This window comes from Sinocyclocheilus grahami, unplaced genomic scaffold (genome assembly GCF_001515645.1).
Source record: "Sinocyclocheilus grahami isolate Dianchi unplaced genomic scaffold, SAMN03320097.WGS_v1.1 scaffold1524.1, whole genome shotgun sequence".
NCBI classification, from domain to species: Eukaryota; Metazoa; Chordata; class Actinopteri; order Cypriniformes; family Cyprinidae; genus Sinocyclocheilus; species Sinocyclocheilus grahami.
This window is the reverse complement of record NW_015506703.1, coordinates 101,292-122,356: the sequence shown is the minus strand read 5'-3', so window position 1 is coordinate 122,356 and position 21,065 is coordinate 101,292. Positions and strand designations below refer to the sequence as shown.

The 21,065-nt window shown below is 36.3% G+C and overlaps 2 protein-coding genes across 2 annotated transcripts in view; both read right to left on the bottom strand.

Annotated features, from left to right (window-relative positions):
- LOC107570945 (gap junction gamma-1 protein-like) overlaps window positions 1-5,380 on the bottom strand; it is a 31,581-nt gene extending 26,201 nt beyond the window's left edge. Inside the window, exon 1 of the mRNA XM_016257225.1 lies at window positions 4,731-5,380. The gene's annotated coding sequence lies outside the window, so the exon portion shown is untranslated. The remainder of the gene's footprint in view (window positions 1-4,730) is intronic.
- Window positions 5,381-15,009: 9,629 nt separating this feature from the next.
- LOC107570936 (116 kDa U5 small nuclear ribonucleoprotein component-like) lies at window positions 15,010-20,602 on the bottom strand (the record flags this gene model as incomplete). Its single annotated transcript, XM_016257216.1, has 13 exons — window positions 15,010-15,481; window positions 15,579-15,686; window positions 16,728-16,881; window positions 17,041-17,135; window positions 17,288-17,406; window positions 17,963-18,050; window positions 18,411-18,537; window positions 18,909-18,995; window positions 19,177-19,259; window positions 19,350-19,451; window positions 19,668-19,808; window positions 19,899-20,010; window positions 20,592-20,602. Coding segments are annotated over 13 exons (1,323 nt in total), but the record flags the coding sequence as incomplete, so codon positions are not given.
- Window positions 20,603-21,065: the final 463 nt, after the last annotated feature.

The window sequence follows — 21,065 nt, the reverse complement described above, 5'->3', positions numbered from 1 at the left end:
TCAAACACACCTGAGCATGCTAATCAATGTCTTCAGGATCATTAGAAAATCACAGGTCATGAGTTTGATCAGGGTTGGAGCTAAACTCTGCAGCGCATTGGCCCTCCAGGGCAAGATTTGAAGAACCCTGTACTAAACAATACAATACTTTTCTTTTAGACATGTTTTTGAACCAGTAATTCAGATTTATACTTGCTCTGCTATTTTTCCACTGGCCTCAACAAAGAAATAAACATATTTATCAATTTTAATGTAAAATTTTAGATTAGCATTTATCATTTTAAACTTACACGTTTATTAGTTTTATATTAACATTTATTATTTACCAAATATTTTGTATTATTTTAAAAATATGAAATATTTATTATTAAAAACAAAAAACTGAGAAGGGCCATCTTTCCTATCACATTCAATTCAGACGGAAAACTCACCAAAAAAAAATATTTTTTTTGCCATGGTACTATACATTGTGCAGCACTGCAAACACTGCAAAAACTGTTTAAGTAAAGGCAGGGTTGCAGATACTGGGGAAACAATGGGATATCATCAAATTGTCACTATGGGTCTGTTTACAACTGGTCACTTCATGCATTTTCTCTGATCGGATAGCTATCCAATCGTGAAAAGACCTTGTGTACACTGTAAATGCCCTCTGAATGCTTTTGAGTCGGATATAAATACGATCACTCAAACCACTTCAGGAGGTGGTCTGGGACACATTCCAAATGAAATTGGACAAGTGTAAATGCATCTGGTTGTTGAAACTACATATGTAAATTTTACTCCTCCCAAAATGTTTTACTCCCCCCAAAAATTTATGAGACAGCGTTATAGTCCATATGACATGTTATAGTCAGATATGACAGCTTTAATGCAACACACATTGCCGCAGATGAGTAGTGGGTATCTCTTCAGCAAGCCTACATGCAAACTGCCACAAATGAAACTGAAAGTAAGTTGCAGATGCTCAACATATAATCATTTTCATTAAGAGAAGTGAGACTAAATTATCTCACGATAATGCCACACTCTCTCCTATTCTTTGATCTTAAAAATTAACTGATGATGAATAAAATGCAATGCATTTCTGTTGATTTCGTTGACGTGAACTCAGTTAAATTTTCATATTGAAGATCAGAATTATATCCGTTTTGCAGAGACACATTTATGTGGCCCAGTGTAAGTGGAACCATTTTAACAAATCAGATAGATATCCAATCACAAAAAAAAAACACATTAAGTGACCAGGTGTAAACAGGCCCTAACTATCAGTATTGCAAAATGCCCTGCTTGGTATGCCTCCAACTGGGCATAAGATCTCCGCCTCTGCTCTACACTCCCAAGCAAGAGAGTCAGAGAGGAAGAAATGGAGACCAGAGTCTGCAACCTAATAGATTTCCTTAGTATTTCTTACCCTGTTTTCCTCTGTCTGTCTCTGACAGGACCCAGACCTGGCTGGGTCAACAGAGCCCATGTACTTGTCTGACACAGGTTATGTGTCACCAGAGACTTGTGCATGAGAAAGAGAAAGTTTTGAAAAAGATGATGTTGGGCAGGCCATTGGAGGGAAAGCGGTAAATCAGGATTGCTTTTGTGTGTGTGTGTGTGTTTGTGTGTTTTATGTGGCCTCTGTTGTCTCGGTGTGTCCTGTCTTTGCAGTCATCTCTCGCTGTCACAAAGCATTAATACTGACTGCAGATTTACTCACTCAGCCACAGAAGCTGAAAATGCACACTCACATGTGTGTCTGTGCGTGTTTGGATGGCAAAGGTTCACTTTGGCACTGAGCTGTGTGGAAGAAAAGAATCACATGAGACTCCTTCCCACTGGGAATGTCACTGAGGATCTATAACTACACACACACACACATAAAAAACATGTTGCGTCTATGGTTAAGGTTATTCTAAGAATTATGGAGTCATTATGAATCATCATGAAGATAAGGACAGCACTCCTTTGTAGAAAACACATGAGTACAAACACAAAAACTCACATAATACATCATTACAGACTCTCTTTATTCTGTGAGTATGGGTGAGGTTTTGCTTAGACTGTGGTTGCCGAATGTTAAAAATCTATTGTTCAATGTTTGCCACCATTCATACCATTCATTTGAATGTCCATATGGATAACAGATTGACAGATTTACTGAGAGGCTTCAGAGCCTCCCCACTTATCTGATGCTGCCTCGATCTGGGTGGTCAAAACTGGCCTTGACCAGCCGTAACGAAGCAGTCTGTTTTGTCTCTTTATGTGTGTGTGTGTGTGTGTGTGTGTGTGTATGTTCACATTAGAAAGCTGTACACAGGCCAGGTTCCTCAGATCAGGCTCCTGGACTTTAGAGTGCATGAGCGTATGTGTAATTGCATGCCAGGCAGAATGTGCTCCTCATCGCTCTTTCACCCAGGCAAGCGCAATTTCCATCCCTTTCTTTACTATTTTTCTTTCTGCTGTAAAGTCCAAATGTCTACTGTGTGCATGCATTAATAAGTCACATAGAAACACACACACCGATCTGCATGATAGACTTGAGATGAAACAGTTTAACAGAAACCGATGAACAGAAAATAGGATAGGTGTGTGCGTGAAAGTGGGTGTCTTGACATGCCATTGTGTCTGTATGCATATCACATACTATATATCAATTATATAATTTATTTATATAATTACTCATTCACACTAGTTAGGTAAATTCTTTAAATTATATTATTAAATATAATTAATATATTAATGATAATCCCAAAAATGTTTCTTTATGTTTTAAGACATTTTTCACACAATAATAAATATTCAAATATATTTTTATTGCATTCTATGTTCATATCATCCATTTTAAACCTGCAATTAAACTTGCAATTTTCACTGGGTCGGGTACAAGTTTTCATTGGGTCGAGTACAAAGTTAAAACAAACAAACAAAATATATATATATATAGATAGATAAAATATGAGATAAAATATAGATAAAATCTATCTATCTTTTTATACACATACAAAACGTAATAAAACATTTCTGACACATTAAAGCACCAGAAGTAAAAGAAACACCCAAATATTTTTAAATACATTATTTTTTCGATATGGTTTTTTTCTAAACTCACTGACACCTAACATGGCATTATTAAAGTTTGCAAGCCCATCAGAGCTATAAATTAATCACTGGGCAATCAACTTGTCAAGCTTTTTATAATTATTAGGGATGCACCGATATGAAAATTTTGGCCGATACCGATATGGTGGCCGATATATCGTGCATCCCTAATAATTATGTTTTTATCATTAAGATAATATTTTCAAACAAGATGCATTTGAGAAATCAAAACATAATGCAACTTTGCAAAAGACAGAGAATGCAGAATGGAGGAGTAGGCAATCTTTGAGTGAATGTATGATTAAAAAAATGAAAAAGTATCTACAGCTTACATTGGACTACTTCCAGTATCACTCTCGAGCTTATAGACATCATGGTAAAAATACCTGGACTGTTCTGGGAATGTTTTTGATGGTTTTGATTGGGTTGTAATTTTCTTAACTGTCTATCTGGCCTGATATGAATGTTTAAATTTGACTAATAGTTGCACTAAATCCTATTAACCATTGTTTTTAAAATATTACAGTACAGAAAATATTAAACAAATGCTAGAAAATGGTAGTAAAAACATACAAGAGGTATTTTGTGCCTTTACGCACCATCTCACCACTGCCAATGAAATACTTTATGCTCTAATATCAGCTAATTGCTTTAATCAGATGTGTTGGTACAAAACTGTGAAAAATACCTGCAAGGCTTGTTGCTGTGGAGCAGTGAGCCGAACAGCACTACAGTACAGTGTACATTTAACTGGAAAACATGGTGTTCGCTTAGCAGACTGAATAAACACGAACACTATGAAAGCAATGAAAAAATACATTTAATTGCCATTCCACGATTGCAAGAACAATCCTCTCTAAAACAAAGATGATTTTATGAACATTATTTGATCCCAGAGTACAATCTGACAATAGTGAGGGAGGAACTTTCCTGGAGTTTTTCCTTCTTTATTGAGGGTGACTTTAACAAGTATCTCCTGCTTTCAATCATAACTTTTTTTTAGCGTTTTTTTTTATGTTTATCCATTATAGAAATTATAAGAAACAGAAAGAAAGAAGAAGAGCAAGGAAGAGAAAAAACGAAAGTACGAGAAAAAAAATATATTATTGTCTTATTAACTACTTAGTAGAAGAGTTGAACTACTTTAAGGTTAGTGATCAATACATAAAACATGAATGCTACACAAAGTGAAGAGCAAGAAACACGTCCAATATCTTCAGGAGTCTACGCTTTGGTTCACAACGAAACCAAAGAGCGCCTTTACTAAAATCTAACCTAAATCCTCTATTTCAGCTTTGCCTTGTTAAGACCGAGCAAAAGCAATGCAAGCAGAAAATGTGAAGTCTGTAATGACATTTTGTTTCTGTCAGCAAAAAAACGCTGAACCAAACGCGCGGTGAAGTGTCATTACTTGCGCTCCTGAGCGCGATAACGTTTTACAGTTGTTGCCACACTATCAGTGTGCTGCTTTTTACACAAATGTGCATGTAACTGTCCTTCATTTAAGTATTAAGTATGATTGATATTTATCATAATAACCTCGCCAAAATATGGCAACGCGCTCCAGTTCTGTCATTCACGCGCACGTGCCTTTCTCCACACAAAATGTCTTGTTAGTAAAACACAAATATGACTCTTACCGCTCTGCGAGTCTGTGATGGTTGTTTTAAGGAGAAGGATGCCCGGTCAAACGACGGAAGGTCCTAGAATTTTAATCGCTGCCTAAGTCCTCCGTTGTCGGACTCGCCTCCGCCTCTCTGTCTTGTCACCGTTAAAGACTTCACGAGACCTCAGAGCGTGACTGAAACTGTCCAATTTTAACATACTTCTCGGTAACAAACGCTGTTTTACCATGTACTGCGAGTGCTGTTATTGTTCGCCTGCAGTCTGTCGTTCTGTTCATAAATTGGAGCTGCATAAATTCAGTCATTACGAAGAAATCACTGCCGATACACACTGAATTCGGGTTTTTTCGGCGCGTCTTGCGCGAGCTCGTCTCGTGCCCGTATTTACCTGGAGAAATATTCTCGCGCGCTTGCAGTGTCATTTTCAATCGCGCGCCTAAAGTCACCCATTGCAGTGAACACGTGTGAACTAGACATTATACTAACTGTCAGCAATAAATAGCTACGATTTCAAGCTGTGTCCGCGCCTCGTCTCCGTCCTCGTGGGGAGGTTGGGAAACAATGACTGCTTCCACGGCTCACCCTATCATGGGGAAAGGCGAAAGTGCACGACATTGTCTGAGGGATGTTACGGCGTATTAACACTGAAGGGGACGCCTGACGGATGGCTGCACACTGACAAGAATTTCTGACGTTCACAAAAGGCGAAGGATGATTGACTTGCGCGCGCGCGCGCTCTCATGCATGATTTTCTTTGGCCATGAAAAGCCATTGGTCTAACATACTGTTCAGCTATTTTGTTTTATAAGTATTTCGATATTTTAAAATTTACTTCGATATAAAATGGATATGTCAAGAAATTGACCGTTTTAACAATGGCCTATTTTTTAAGAATTTCAGTTGTGAAATATAAGAGAAAATAAAGCAAAACGTGGGACATTGGATCGGTTTTTCACTTTTAAACAGAAAAAAACACCTCAATTTCGTTTTTATGATTGCTTCCTACACTCATTTATTAGAGAACTTATTGCTTATTAAAGCTGAAGTCTTGTTCACATCGCCCCTTCAACTTAATTAAGCAAGACTGCCCAGCCCTATACCCTCATCCGAAATTTGAGTTGATTGTTCTTACCCTGAAACCGTCTGAACGAGCCATTGTAACCTCTCCATCTGCTTTCAACTCTGACATGCAGGCACTCTGACAGGAACTTTGACAGGCTGACTGGTTCAGGTGCACAGGCTGACATCTTATACACACAGTGACATTGGAAATGGGGTTTCCTCCTAACCAGAGGCATCTCTCTCTCCCTCTGTTTTCTTTGTGTTCTGTCTCTCTCCCCCCCCCTTCTCACTTGTCAAATGATGGTATGGCTTAGGTTGGTTAGAGTCCAGGAGCATGAAATAATTATGTTGCTAGGATCCTATCAAACTGTTCCCATATTGTGACTGGGAAGTAGGGTGAAATCAGGCTCCCAAAGTTTTTGTACTCTGGGTGGTTTTGTTGTAGAGCAGGGTTTTCGGCATATGGTGCTCAAAAACAGCCTGAAGTGGCACAAAGTGCTAGCTCCAATACTTCTGTTTGTCAGATCATCTTGTGGTGTCCGCCAGAAAATCCCTGGTGTCCTCTCACTCCAGCTTGTAGAAAAGGAGAAGAGTCGTTGGTAGAGAGGTAACACTGAGCTGTCGGATCAAGATGCTGACAATGTCACATCAAGTCAGTCAATCTGATTGAACAAATGATCGGACAGCCACAACTCATTAGAAGAAACTTTTTTCCATTGTGAATGCAAAATGCCAGAGTTAAGAGCTAAAACTTTTTTCAAACACATTATGACAAAATTTTATTGAATATCATGATATTGTAGTCATCATAACCAATATTTTAACAGTATCACATTTTCTTTTAATTCCTCTGAAACATAGACCTGTTGCTAGCAATTCCTTTCCACTGTGTTTAGGATCAACTTTTCCTAGGGGAGGATTGAGTGATTTGGGGGCCCCAGGCAAAATATAGAAATGGGGCCCTATATATTTGCACACATTTACATAGATCAACCTTGAGGTTTCTTTTTTGTTGTAATGCTTGCTGCTAAACAATGGTGCCCCACAGTTGTGTCCAATGTTTCTACATTTTTCATGTAGGCCTACATTTTATAATAGCTTTCTTTCATGTTATAGACCACGAAATAGCAATTGATTTACAGTTGAGATACGTTTATACAAAAAACAAAATAAATTATAAAATTATAAACCTCACAATTGAGCCTTTAAACCATTTTTTTAAGAAAAGAGATGAGTCAGAAGTATAAATCATCATATTAATTTAAAACGGGGTTATGTGGGTGGATCTTCGCATTGGTCTGAACAAAAACGGAAAATGTTTTTAAAAAATTTAAATGCATATTCATTCTCTGCCAGCAGGAGGCGCATTTGGAACATCAGAAATATAACTGTTTCCCGGTAACAGCAGAACACAAAGCAGCTCTCCGCTCATAAACGCTACTTTATGAGAAAAAAATAAAATGCCATCAAAACTTTTCTGAAGACAGTCGGTTCCCTTCAGAGATCCATTCATATAAAAACTTGAATTAGTGAGAATGAAAAAAGTGTAAAAAATATAGCCTCTATTGACTAGGAAAGTCCACTGATGAGTTACCAGCGTAAGCCTGTGCCAGCTAGGGCTCTCCAAAGGCTGTCTAATTCTAAACTTTAAAATACATTTATTTTTATTTTAACTACAAATTTAAATGAAACTGAAAAAATAATGAAAAGGAAATGATAAATTTACACACCAATGATTATATCAACCAAAAAAAGTATTTTTTAACTATTAGGTTCTTTTCATAAACGAGTAAGCGGCAGTTAAAACAATAAATATAGCCTAGGATAATATGCACTGTTGCTCAATATTTAATTACAGCTTCAGATGCATCAGATGATATTTTCATTTGCTACAAGGATACAGAAGAAGCACGTTCAACGCGGACATGCAGATGGCTGTCATGGTTATAAACACTGTAAACGGTAAACCATTCGCGTGTCCGCGTTTTAGGGGGCCCTTGGCTTTGGGGGGCACAAGGCGGTCGCCTACCTTTGCCTAATGAGTAAGTCTGCCTCTGAACTTTCCCTTTCCCCATCACTTCCGTTAAACATTAGTGTCTCTTGAGTGTTACTGGCTAAGAAAAGCTCGTCTGACTTCCCATTCTATTGATGCTTCAAGAGGCTTTCAGTTGTTTTTTTTTTGACAAATGAGAAAACTTAACCTTAGCTCTCAATTTCCTCTGAGATTTATCTAGCCTAGTATTTTCAGGCTCAAGAAGACTCTTCCTCTCGTTCTACTGTAGAAGGTACAATTCTATAGCTTAATCTCTTTCTTTATTTCTTTTCGACCCTGATTCATAATTCCTCTCCCTGTGCTGCCGCCTTGGTGTGGCATGCCAGTCTCATGTCTGTGTTTATGTCATTGTACTGACTGCATGGTTAGATCCATAAAAGCATATACTAATCTTACTATTATTGTAATACATTATATATTCTGCCTTTTCTGCAATTTCTAGTATGATGAGTAAAGTAAAAGTAATATCATTCATTATTTTATTGGATTGCCAAGAGTTTAAGAAAATATACCAATTTTATACCATTTTATACAAAACATTTAACAAAAAGTTAAAATTTTATACAAAAAATATACATATTTTATACAAAATCTGGATTAAAAAAACAAACAAAATAACCAACTTTTTTGTGTTATTAAGATGATGAGAAACGCTGCCCTCATGTGGTGGTGGTGGGGGGTATTTTTGTGGGCCAAAACATGGAAACCAGTTGAAATAAAGCCCGTGGTTAACACAAACTCAAGATATTTTCATGTTTTATTCTACAACATAAATCAGAATCAGAATGAGCTTTATTGCCAGGTATGTTTACACATATGAGGAATTTGTTTTCGTGACAGAAGCTCCACGGTGCAACAGAATGACAGTGACAGAACAAAAAACACAGATAAAAAAAATAGAACAAGTAAATAGGGAATAAATACATCAGTAATACCAACTTGTGATTTTTTAAAAAGTTTTTACTTGTTTTGAAAAAGGTGGTTGCTAACTGGTACAAACAGGAAAACTCAACTACTCACTTGCTTTTTACATCCTCATTGTGTTATAAATCACATTCTTGCAAACTGTTCTAACTCAAAATTATAGCTATTGTATTCTTTTAAATAAAGACTTCAAGTTGTTGGAAGCTTAATGGTGGTAATAATGGTGTAGTATGTTTATAGCCTACATTTAGCTTTTTACTTCTGGCAATTTATTTAGGTTTCAAAATTTTGTTCAATTATGAGGATTATCATGTTGAACAAAATGTATCAAAATCATAAACTTTTGTTAGTCACAAAGCTTATTTTCCCACATAATGCTGCTTTTTTCCAATACAATAAAACTAAATGGAAACCAGGGGTTGTCGATCTCCAAAATGGCAAAAAGCAAATAAAAGTACAGTAATCGTAGCTCATCACTGCACTTATACAGGCCATATAATCATACAGGTTTGGATCAAGATAATGTTGAGTAAACAATAACAGAATTAAAATGGTTGGGTTAAGTATTCTTTTAAGAAGATACCATGAAATTATCTAATACCTACAAATATTCATTCATGAACATTTGAACCAAAGCCTCGTATGGCACTTGACGGAAACAAAATCAGATGGACAACAACATGCTCAAAAGCAGTGGTGTATAAAGCACCTAAGCCATACTCAAGTAAAAGTACAGATATCTTACCAGAAAATGACTTTGGTAGAAGTCATTTTGGTAGTCACCGTTTAGAATATTACTTGAGTAAAAGTCATGTGATATGTGATATTTATTGTACTTAAGTACGAAAAGTATTTTTTAAATCTTAAACGTACTTAAGTATTGAAAGTAAAAGTACAAATAAATGCAAAATGGAAAAGAAGCAAATAAATACATGTTCATATACACAGCTTGAGTAGCAAGATTGTGTTCAGTTTGAACTCTTTCTTCCATTTTGTATTTTTGGGTAAGAATAAGAAGCACTTCATCCGGTGCTTAGTGTCATTCCAGCATAAGAAAACATTTCTGGAATCTGCATCTGAAATAGCATTTAAACACAGTTTAATGTATCTCAGAGGGGACATGGATGCATTTAAACTGCAGTTACAGATGCATGAATGGCCTAATGGCCTAATGTAAAAGGGCCTAGTGTTTTGTTTTTAACAAAACGTTGAATACTGATATTTGAAATCATTTAAAACATGAAAAAAATAGTCGAAATGTGAAATTAAAACCGCCAGTAGGTGACAGCAAGTGACTGTTAATCAGTAAGTAATTGAAATTCAACCGATTCATTCAAATAACTGATTCATTCAGGAACAAAGCATTTGACTGTGTTAATGAGTGAATCACTGAATCATTTATTCAAACGATTCGTTCAAAAATCTGATTCGTTCAATAAGTAAACACCGTCCATTGCTCAGAGACGCAAAACAGTGCTGTGATCTTTGTTTGGAACTATTTTCGTTGGTAAAATTGAGCAAAAACAAGCAATATTATGTCTAAAATGTAAGTCACTTATTGCTTTACTGAACTTGTATAAAATTATTATTAAATGTGTTCATGCTGATATCTGCTGAAAAAAGGTACTCTTTGTGTGATATAGATTAAGTTAACTATATTCAATTATATAAATATAAAAAGCATACAGAAGCATTTTTTGCCGTCTACAATTTAGAATGCCTGGAATTTTGAGTTTTAATAGACATCAACGTGCGTGCACTCTGTGTGTGATTCGGTGATATAGTCTAATTGATAATGTCAGATCGCACATCATTACAACAACACTTACCATATTAGCGCAGACGATGCTGTATTGCACACCCCAGACTCGACTTGAGTGGAAAATAAATCATCCGCGGTTGTGGGCGCACTTTTTTGCACATGAGCAAAGGTGTTTTTAGGAGATTAATTTGCAAACGCCAGACCACTGATTCGTCAAACCTGCTTTCTGCAGTCCGTGTTCTTCTGACTTCTGACTATTTTGTAGTAAGTAACGATTATGCTTCGGGAAAATGTGCAGGGGTGACACTGGAGTAGCCAATAAATGTACAAGACATTCAATTCAATTCAAGTTTTTTTGTATGCTTTTCACGATACAAATCGTTGCAAAGCAGCTTTAAGTTTCTGCAATATATTTAGTAGTAGCTTATCAGTGGTGACTATGTCAAATTGATGTACATATGCCAGAAATGTATGGTAAAATTCAGTTAATGACGTAATCAAACAGACGATGAACACTATTAACAGCAATGATTATATGATGCAATCAAACTTGTAGCAAAATGTGGTTGTTTATGTTGTTTCAGGGTTGGCATCAACTGAGGTCCTCTGAGGGTTTTGCGTCATCTCTTCTCAGGAATCTGCATCTGAAATAGCATTTAAACACAGTTTAATGTATCTCAGAGGGGACATGGATGCATTTAAACTGCAGTTACAGATGCATGAATGGCCTAATGGCCTAATGTAAAAGGGCCTAGTGTTTTGTTTTTAACAAAACGTTGAATACTGATATTTGAAATCATTTAAAACATGAAAAAAATAGTCGAAATGTGAAATTAAAACCGCCAGTAGGTGACAGCAAGTGACTGTTAATCAGTAAGTAATTGAAATTCAACCGATTCATTCAAATAACTGATTCATTCAGGAACAAAGCATTTGACTGTGTTAATGAGTGAATCACTGAATCATTTATTCAAACGATTCGTTCAAAAATCTGATTCGTTCAATAAGTAAACACCGTCCATTGCTCAGAGACGCAAAACAGTGCTGTGATCTTTGTTTGGAACTATTTTCGTTGGTAAAATTGAGCAAAAACAAGCAATATTATGTCTAAAATGTAAGTCACTTATTGCTTTACTGAACTTGTATAAAATTATTATTAAATGTGTTCATGCTGATATCTGCTGAAAAAAGGTACTCTTTGTGTGATATAGATTAAGTTAACTATATTCAATTATATAAATATAAAAAGCATACAGAAGCATTTTTTGCCGTCTACAATTTAGAATGCCTGGAATTTTGAGTTTTAATAGACATCAACGTGCGTGCACTCTGTGTGTGATTCGGTGATATAGTCTAATTGATAATGTCAGATCGCACATCATTACAACAACACTTACCATATTAGCGCAGACGATGCTGTATTGCACACCCCAGACTCGACTTGAGTGGAAAATAAATCATCCGCGGTTGTGGGCGCACTTTTTTGCACATGAGCAAAGGTGTTTTTAGGAGATTAATTTGCAAACGCCAGACCACTGATTCGTCAAACCTGCTTTCTGCAGTCCGTGTTCTTCTGACTTCTGACTATTTTGTAGTAAGTAACGATTATGCTTCGGGAAAATGTGCAGGGGTGACACTGGAGTAGCCAATAAATGTACAAGACATTCAATTCAATTCAAGTTTTTTTGTATGCTTTTCACGATACAAATCGTTGCAAAGCAGCTTTAAGTTTCTGCAATATATTTAGTAGTAGCTTATCAGTGGTGACTATGTCAAATTGATGTACATATGCCAGAAATGTATGGTAAAATTCAGTTAATGACGTAATCAAACAGACGATGAACACTATTAACAGCAATGATTATATGATGCAATCAAACTTGTAGCAAAATGTGGTTGTTTATGTTGTTTCAGGGTTGGCATCAACTGAGGTCCTCTGAGGGTTTTGCGTCATCTCTTCTCAGGTGTTCGGTCATCTCAGGTCTTTGTAAGGGCTGGATCCAGACTGAAGCTTGTGTAATTCCTAGTTACCATGGGATGTCAACCCCGTGGCAGATACAGAGAAACAAATAGAGACAACCCAAGCTAAGGAATAATAATGTGCATTTGATCAGATGCAACTGCAGTACAAGATTATGAGATGCATTATTTGAATGCTTGGCCAAAGAGATATGTCTTTAATCTAGATTTAAACAAAGTGAGTGTGTCTGAACCCTGAACGTTATCAGGAAGGCTATTCCAGAGTTTGGGAGCCAAATGCGAACAAACTCTACCTCCTTTAGTGGACTTTACAGGTGCATCTCAATAGATTAGAATGTCATGGAAAAGTTCATTTATTTCAGTAATCCAACTCAAATTGTGAAACTCGTGTATTAAATAAATTCAATGCACACAGACTGAAGTAGTTTAAGTCTTTGGTTCTTTTAATTGTGACTGAATTTATTTAATACACGAGTTTAACAATTTTAGTTGAATTACTGAAATAAATGAACTTTTCCACGACATTCTAATTTATTGAGATGCACCTGTACTATTCTAGGTACTACCAAAAGTCCAGATTTTTGCGAGCTTAGGGAGCGTGATGGATTGTAGCGTGGTAGAAGACTAGTTAGGTACGCAGGAGCTAAACCATTAAAGGCCTTGTAGGTAAGTAATAATATTTTGTAACTGATACAGAACATAATGGTATCCAGTGCAGAGACTGTAAAATTGGGGTAATATGATTTTCTTGACCTGGTAAGGACTCTAGCCGCTGCATTTTGGACTACCTGTAGCTTGTTTATTGAAGATGCAGGACAACCACCTAGCAGTGCATTACAATAGTCCAGTCTTGAGGTCATGAATGCATGAAATCTAGCATAGCGTTAGTTCTGGCAGGTCACGTTAGTCAAGCTCGCATCAGCTGACTCTCAGCTGATCCTCATCAACCTATGGGAATACGACACCTATCTAAGCATTCATATATAAGGTCCCTCAGTATTATCAGCAGTTTTCGCATTGCGCAATAGCTAATTACCCTCCTCCATCCCCAACTTTTCAGTCAGGATTCAGCCTTCTGATTCTCCTTTGAATCAGACTAGTTCTAAAATGTGGGGAGGGGGAGGGGGAGGGGTTATCGCTGCTCTCCCTGCTCTCATCCTCTCATCCATGGTAGGCTGCATGGATGCGCAGGGAAATCATGCCCAGAACAGAACCATACCGCCAATCCAGACTGTATGCTAATTGTCAATCATCTTTGACGATAGTGGTCCTGACAGAACTAGCTTTTCTGCATCAGAAACAAGTAGCATGTTTCGTAACTTGGCTATGTTTCTAAGATGGAAGAATGCTGTTTTTGTAACATGGGAAATATGATTTTCAAAAGACAAGTTGCTATCTAATATAACACCCAGGTTTTTGACTGTAGAGGAAGTAACATTACATCCGTCTAATTGCAAATTGTAATGCAGTAGCCTGTCACTCATGCTGCTACAACCATCTCACATATTTACATCACACACAAGCACACATTATTCATGCAGGGAATCAGCAATGTAGTCCGAACTGATTATTTATCATGATGTTACCCACAGACATATGTGTACAAACACCCCATCTCTGAATTAAAATTATGATTCCCTCTGACACACGAAAACTTCAGCCAGACTTTGATTAGATAAATGTCAGAAAATATAAGCAATTTCATTAAAGTTCAGAATTATATATTTTTTCATAGTTTATTTTAACTTTAATTTTTTTATATTTTTAAAAGCTTTTTCATTATTCTAATTTTTATTTTAGTATCATTATAGGGATAGTTTATTCAAAAATCCAAAGTTAGTAATCATTTGCTTACTCTCATGTTGTTTCATATTACTTTCTTCCATTTTTTTAAACTATATTCCCAAAAAAAATTTCTTTACTTATTTTAGCATTATTTTTTTTTATATTAAAAATGAAAATTTAGTAACCATTTACTTTAAATGTAGTTTTGTACGACTTTCGTACATTTCCCAACTGTATACCAATATTTATTAGCTTCTGGATTAGATTACTTTAAATGTAAAATTCAGAACTGAACTGAAGTTCCATTTAATATGAATGCAAAAACTCATCTATTTTTTCCTTTTAAGAAAAAGGCAAAGCAACGAAGGCAGACACCGGTGACATTCACTTAAATGTCAGACTCGTGTCTGTTGAATGGCATTCACTCATGTCAACCTTCCTTAGCTCTGCCTCTGCATCTAATAGTGTCTATTAGACGGATCGGTTTTTACCTGCATGCAGTGCATCTCCTGCCCTTTGCATGTTCTTCAGTTTTATTCTGCATTCAGCAAATGTTCTCAAAGTTTCCCCTGCATGAATATTCTCTTTTAAAGATTGAGCATACTTTCATACTGCATGTCAAAACCACCTTTTCCTTGACATCAGAGTTCTCAAGCTTTGAGAAGTACAATGGCTATCACATTCACGGATATCATAAAGAATACATCCATAATGACCTCAAACACACATCCACAGGCCAAATGCTTTTAATCACACTTATACAAATGTAAGACCTTAAAGAGATTTCAGACACATTTAAAAAAAAAAAAACCTTCTTGAAAAAAGACTTGCCTGTTCTTCACATCATCTTATACTACAAAAACACTTGTCAAACATAAAAATAAACAAAGAACAAAATTAGAAGGGAGCTCTTGGAGGTCACAGGTTAATTTAGGAAAGTCTGCATTAACATCAACAGTAATCGGTGTTTATGTTTCTAGCACTTTACATTAAAAAAAAGACGTTTTTTAAATTCCATCATACAGAACTGGATTGATTTGTAGTAGGGGCAAGTCTGGTGAAGCTGAAGGGGAATGATGGGATGAGTTAAGTTCATTTGTCATATCACATCGGGTAGTTGAGCACCACATCTTGTTTGGCCAGCTCCAACAACATAGGGTCATCGAAGAACTTGCTGATACTGACATCCTCACTCAAGCCCTGGAGGAAGAGAGAGAGAGATGATTATGATGATGATATATGATGCGTATTCAAACTAAAGTTGATTGACATTACAGCGACATCAAGCGTGTCTTACTTTGCGCCTGCGGGTTTTGATCATAAACTCTCTGGCCAGATGAGGGGCCGGTTGAGGCTCTAGAGGACGAATCACAATGCTCTTATCCAGAGGATCACCGGGAACAATCTAGAGTGAGGGGCAGAGACAATAATTACACAGGACAGTTGTGAAAATCTAATACCATGTGACAAACACACACACACACACACACACACACACACAGAAACAGTGTTACAGGCAACGGTGTTCAAGATCAGCTGCTGCTGACTCAATTTTCTGCTACTCAACATCAAACACATAACACAGGACAGTTGTGAAAATCTAATACCATGTGACAAACACACACACACACACACACACAGAAACAGTGTTACAGGCAACGGTGTTCAAGATCAGCTGCTGCTGACTCAATTTTCTGCTACTCAACATCAAACACATAAGAACTCCACACACACACACACACACACGGTTGAAGCTTACGCAAGTCACATTTTCCCCAATAAAGAAAACAAAGCCTATTTTTAATTACTACTACTTGCATTTTTACATCATCTTTGTGAAAATTCTCATTACCACATTTTTTCCAATACTCTTAAATTAAAAGTGATTCTCTTGGTTTAAAACACTGCAATAATTATTTTTTTTATTTGAAGCAGCATACATTAAAGTACAATAAACACTATTGTGTCTAAATACGTTCTATATTTTCTTCATCATATTCTCACTTTTTAAATTCACCAATTCAGGCATTAGTTTTTTTTAATTTTCTATTAAATTTGAATGTTAAATCTCATTTGGTTCTTACAGTAAAAATACTGTAATACATTTTTAAATAATCCATAAATGAATTTAATAATAACAACAATTATGTTAACAATTTACCAATTAATATAATTTAAATTTACTAGTTAAATTTAATAGTTTCATTAATTGCCTTAAAATGTCACGATAGAAAAAAATTCATAATGGCCCTAGAAATAGGCTTCAGTTTGTTTAACCAAATTTTCTATTATTTAATATAAACTAATAATCCCCAGGTCGCAAATTAATTTTGACAGAGAGAGGTTCACGTACACACAATACTCCTTACACTCATTTAAACACACAAACAAACAAACACACACACACGTAAGTAACAAGAAAAAAAATACGTGGGTGAGTTTGTACCTGCCAGTGGTGGAACACACTGAGCGCGAAGGCCTGGCCCTGCGTGTGTGTGCGGAGATCAGTTTCAAAGCCAAACGAGTCAATAGCGGGAATGAAAGCCTTGATGGCGTAGAGAGGAGAGCCAGGGATTGGCGCATCCTGCGTCACATGACCTCTACGAGACACAGAGACAAGAGATCAGTCAGAGGCTCGTTCTAAAAGGAGAAGGTCTTTATTAGAGACTTGCTGACTTTTGCTGCCTTGAGCAACAATCTGCTTAATGTGAGTGTGTTAACAGACGAGTCAGCAATGTCCTCATGTTTGTGTATTTTACCTCCTGCGTGCCAGCACTGTGTACACAGCAGAAACGCAGTCAGCAGGGGCCTGAACCTCCACAAAGTAATAGGGCTCCATCAGCCTGGGCGTGGCCTACAGAAATCAACCAATCAAAAATGGATCACGTTATTGAATGAAACAGTCCAATAAGACTAATGGAAACAATGATTAGGCAGAGAAAGGAAACCGAGGAAGATGGGGGAAGAAGAGAGGTGGTAACAGACCTATGGATAAGGATAAATTACCATCAGGAAGGCAGAGTAGACGACTCTGCGAGCTGTAGGGATGACCTGTCCTCCTCCTCTGTGCAGCGGCTCCTGTGCGATCACTGCGTCCAGGATCTTAAACTTCACGTTGCGGATTGCTGAATGCAGGGAATGACAAGGCGATATATTTGTTATTTAGTACAAACAGAAACACCAAACTGTAGCCATTTACAAAGAGGTCATTTAGATATGAAAAACTTAGAGACAGCAGCAAAAATAGCCTTTTTAATTGTGAGGGTGGAAAACGGCAATGGAAGAAAAAGAAGGGAAGAAAATGTAATGCTACAAAAGTGCAAGTAGACATCTAGACATCACAACAGTTTAATGTATGTTAGGAAAACGTATATTCAGATTACATTAACGGATAAAAAGATTACATTTAACAGTGCTATTAAATTATTCATGTTTTTAAACAGTAACTTTACATGAGTGTTCAATGATGGCCAAGGAAAACTAAATGTAAATATATACACAATATTAGCTAATATATATCAAATATCAGCCGACACCAATAAATAGAACATTTCTAATTTAATTCCTAATTAAAGTTTATTTACCCTAAGAACATTTTATTCATTCTATGGTGCTTTTTTAGACTCTTCTGCCTTCGTAACCACTGAAACCTCTCATAAAAATTGTTATGCAATGTCTTACGTTCATCACACAAAGGACCCTCACGTGTGCCCCACTGGAAGCCCTGTACAATGCTGTCCTTCACTGAGCCGAGAAGAGCTTTATCTACCTACAACACACACAGAGAACGAAAACAGTTATCGAGTTATTTAGCTGTCAACAAATTAAGTATGCCAGTGCACGACTGCGTCACACGCAACATGTCAATTTTTTTCACACCTCCGGTTGCCTGGCAAAACACACTCCAAACAATGACACACCAACACATCCATGCCAAAAGATTTTAACACACACATCTACATTCAAATGGCCAAAGGCACTATTTTCACATTTATTTATCAATATAATCAGAGGAGAGATGAAGTCAAACCTATTCTAAAATTCGCTACCCAATTACAAGTGAATTTTATTAGGAAAAAAAAGAATACAATACTTAAATGAATATAAATGAACCTGATATGTAAATTACCTCAGAGGGCAAAGTGTCATCTACTAAAATGTTGGGCCCGGTTGTGTCAGGTCCAAAAGCCCAAATTGAACGAGCTGCTAGCAAATCCCAGTCATACTTTGTCTGGAAAAACTCTCCCAACTTTTTTCTATATAGAGAAAAAGAGAGATGCATTTATTGGTTTTAAGATAGTTAACAGACTGTAGGTGAAAATGTAGATCTTGTCGGTTGAACTGCACCACATAGACTTCCGCTTAAAGGTTTGTGGGCGGTAAAATATTTTAATGTTTTTGAAAGAAGTCTCTTATGCTCACTAAGGCTGCATTTATTTGATCAATTGATTTGATTAATACAGTTAAAATAGTAATACTATGAAAAATGCTGGTGCTGATTTGGTGCTCAAGAAACATTTATTATCAGTGTTGAAAATGGTTATGCATCTTAATTTTTAATATTAAGACAGACATCTTTGTGTTCTATATAACCCATAAGTCCTCTACAGTTCTGACATGTTTTTACCTGTTCCATGTGATCTGCACCACCTCGTTCTCAATGTCTTCGGCTAGACCCTTCTCCAATGGCTCAGCAATCATGGTAATCTTATTCCTTCCAATCACACACACACACACACACACACACACACAAAGTAACAAAATCACACATACATATACAAACACTGATGCATGTCAAGACTTATCCTGTCAAGACTTTTACAGGTCACTTTAAAAAAAATCATCAGAACTGGGGTTCTAAATGGTGGTTGAGAGAGAGGAAGTTTGTTTCTTACTTTTTATTGGGCGTTTCAGCAAAACACTTCAGGGAGGACGTCTCTACCACAGTCTCACAGAAGGTCACCACTGGATCAGCCACCTATTGTAAGAGATCAAAGAGAAATCACATGAAAACAAAAAGCATAGGCAAAAAGGGAGGAAAGAAAATTCTATGACAGCAAAAGAGCACCTTGATATCGATCTCAGAGTACATCTTCCGCAGGTCGTGCATTACACAGTCCAGGTACAGCTCACCTGTACCAAGAATCACATGTTCACCTGACTCCTCCACCTGAACACACACAAGCCAGCACAGATCAATAAGAAACAAGTCAGTAATACATCTTAGTTACGAATCTTGAAACGCTAATAAAAAAATTGTTAAAGTAACCCTGCTGATCGCCACTGCAAGTATATGTGATATTCGGTTTGGTCCAGAGGCTTAAAACATGACATAAATATGGTTTAAAACAATATTGGTATCGTGGGTTGTTCTAGGAAATGTTACCTTTGTTGTAAGTGATGGATAACTCTTGTTGACTTTTCTGAGTCCATCCAACATCTTGGGCAGTTCTGAGGGATTGACCGGCTCCACAGCGATTTTTATCACTGATGCCGTGTTAAACTTCAATGGCCTGAAGATCTGAGCCTACTCACACCAATACAAAGAACTTTCAACTTCCAAAGTCTCATTAATTAACACGGCTTTGTTTCAAATAGATATCTCTCTCTTTCCTACCTCTTCATTTCCACGGGGCTCTGTGATTGTGGCCGTTTTAACAATAGGCTGGTCGCACCCTTCAATCAACACCCAGTTACCAGCAGGGACACGATTCACTTCAATCTGATACCTTGCATAAACACATTAAACATAACGTTTACAAAGACTACAGTGAGAAAAAAAAAATACTGATGTATGATTTACTTTGAAACAATTTTCACTCAAAAATAGTACATTTTTTACAAATCATTACCAAGAAACAACAAGTAATGCATTGAAATAAGTGTGCAATTTTTGAAGTAGAAAGACTGAAATAGTATTAATATTTTGTAAAATGTTCTCCAATAATCTTTTATTTTTATCTTTGGGCCTCAAGATGGCATAAAATGATTTAAAATAAAACAAAACAATCATTAAAATAATAACAGTCTTGAAAAACACTAATTTTTAAAGTGTGACTTCTAGAACCAAATTAATAAAATCATAACTGCATGGGCATTTTTATAATGAATTACTTTGTTGCTAGTTATGCAAAGCTCTAAATTTCTTATGGGGTATAAACTAAAAAAATATATATTTAAAAAATCCTTATCCTTAAATCCTGAACAACTAGAAAAGACATGGGGCCTTCAAATATTGGGGTGAAAAATGTGGGACCATGGACTAATAATGCTAGCAAAAACAAAAGATCAGAAACACATGTGACGTCACCTAGCAACAGAAATCCGTCACTCATGCTGCTACAACCATCTCACATATTTACATCACACACAAGCACACATTATTCATGCAGGGAATCAGCAATGTAGTCCGAACTGATTATTTATCATGATGTTACCCACAGACATATGTGTACAAACACCCCATCTCTGAATTAAAATTATGATTCCCTCTGACACACGAAAACTTCAGCCAGACTTTGATTAGATAAATGTCAGAAAATATAAGCAATTTCATTAAAGTTCAGAATTATATATTTTTTCATAGTTTATTTTAACTTTAATTTTTTTATATTTTTAAAAGCTTTTTCATTATTCTAATTTTTATTTTAGTATCATTATAGGGATAGTTTATTCAAAAATCCAAAGTTAGTAATCATTTGCTTACTCTCATGTTGTTTCATATTACTTTCTTCCATTTTTTTAAACTATATTCCCAAAAAAAATTTCTTTACTTATTTTAGCA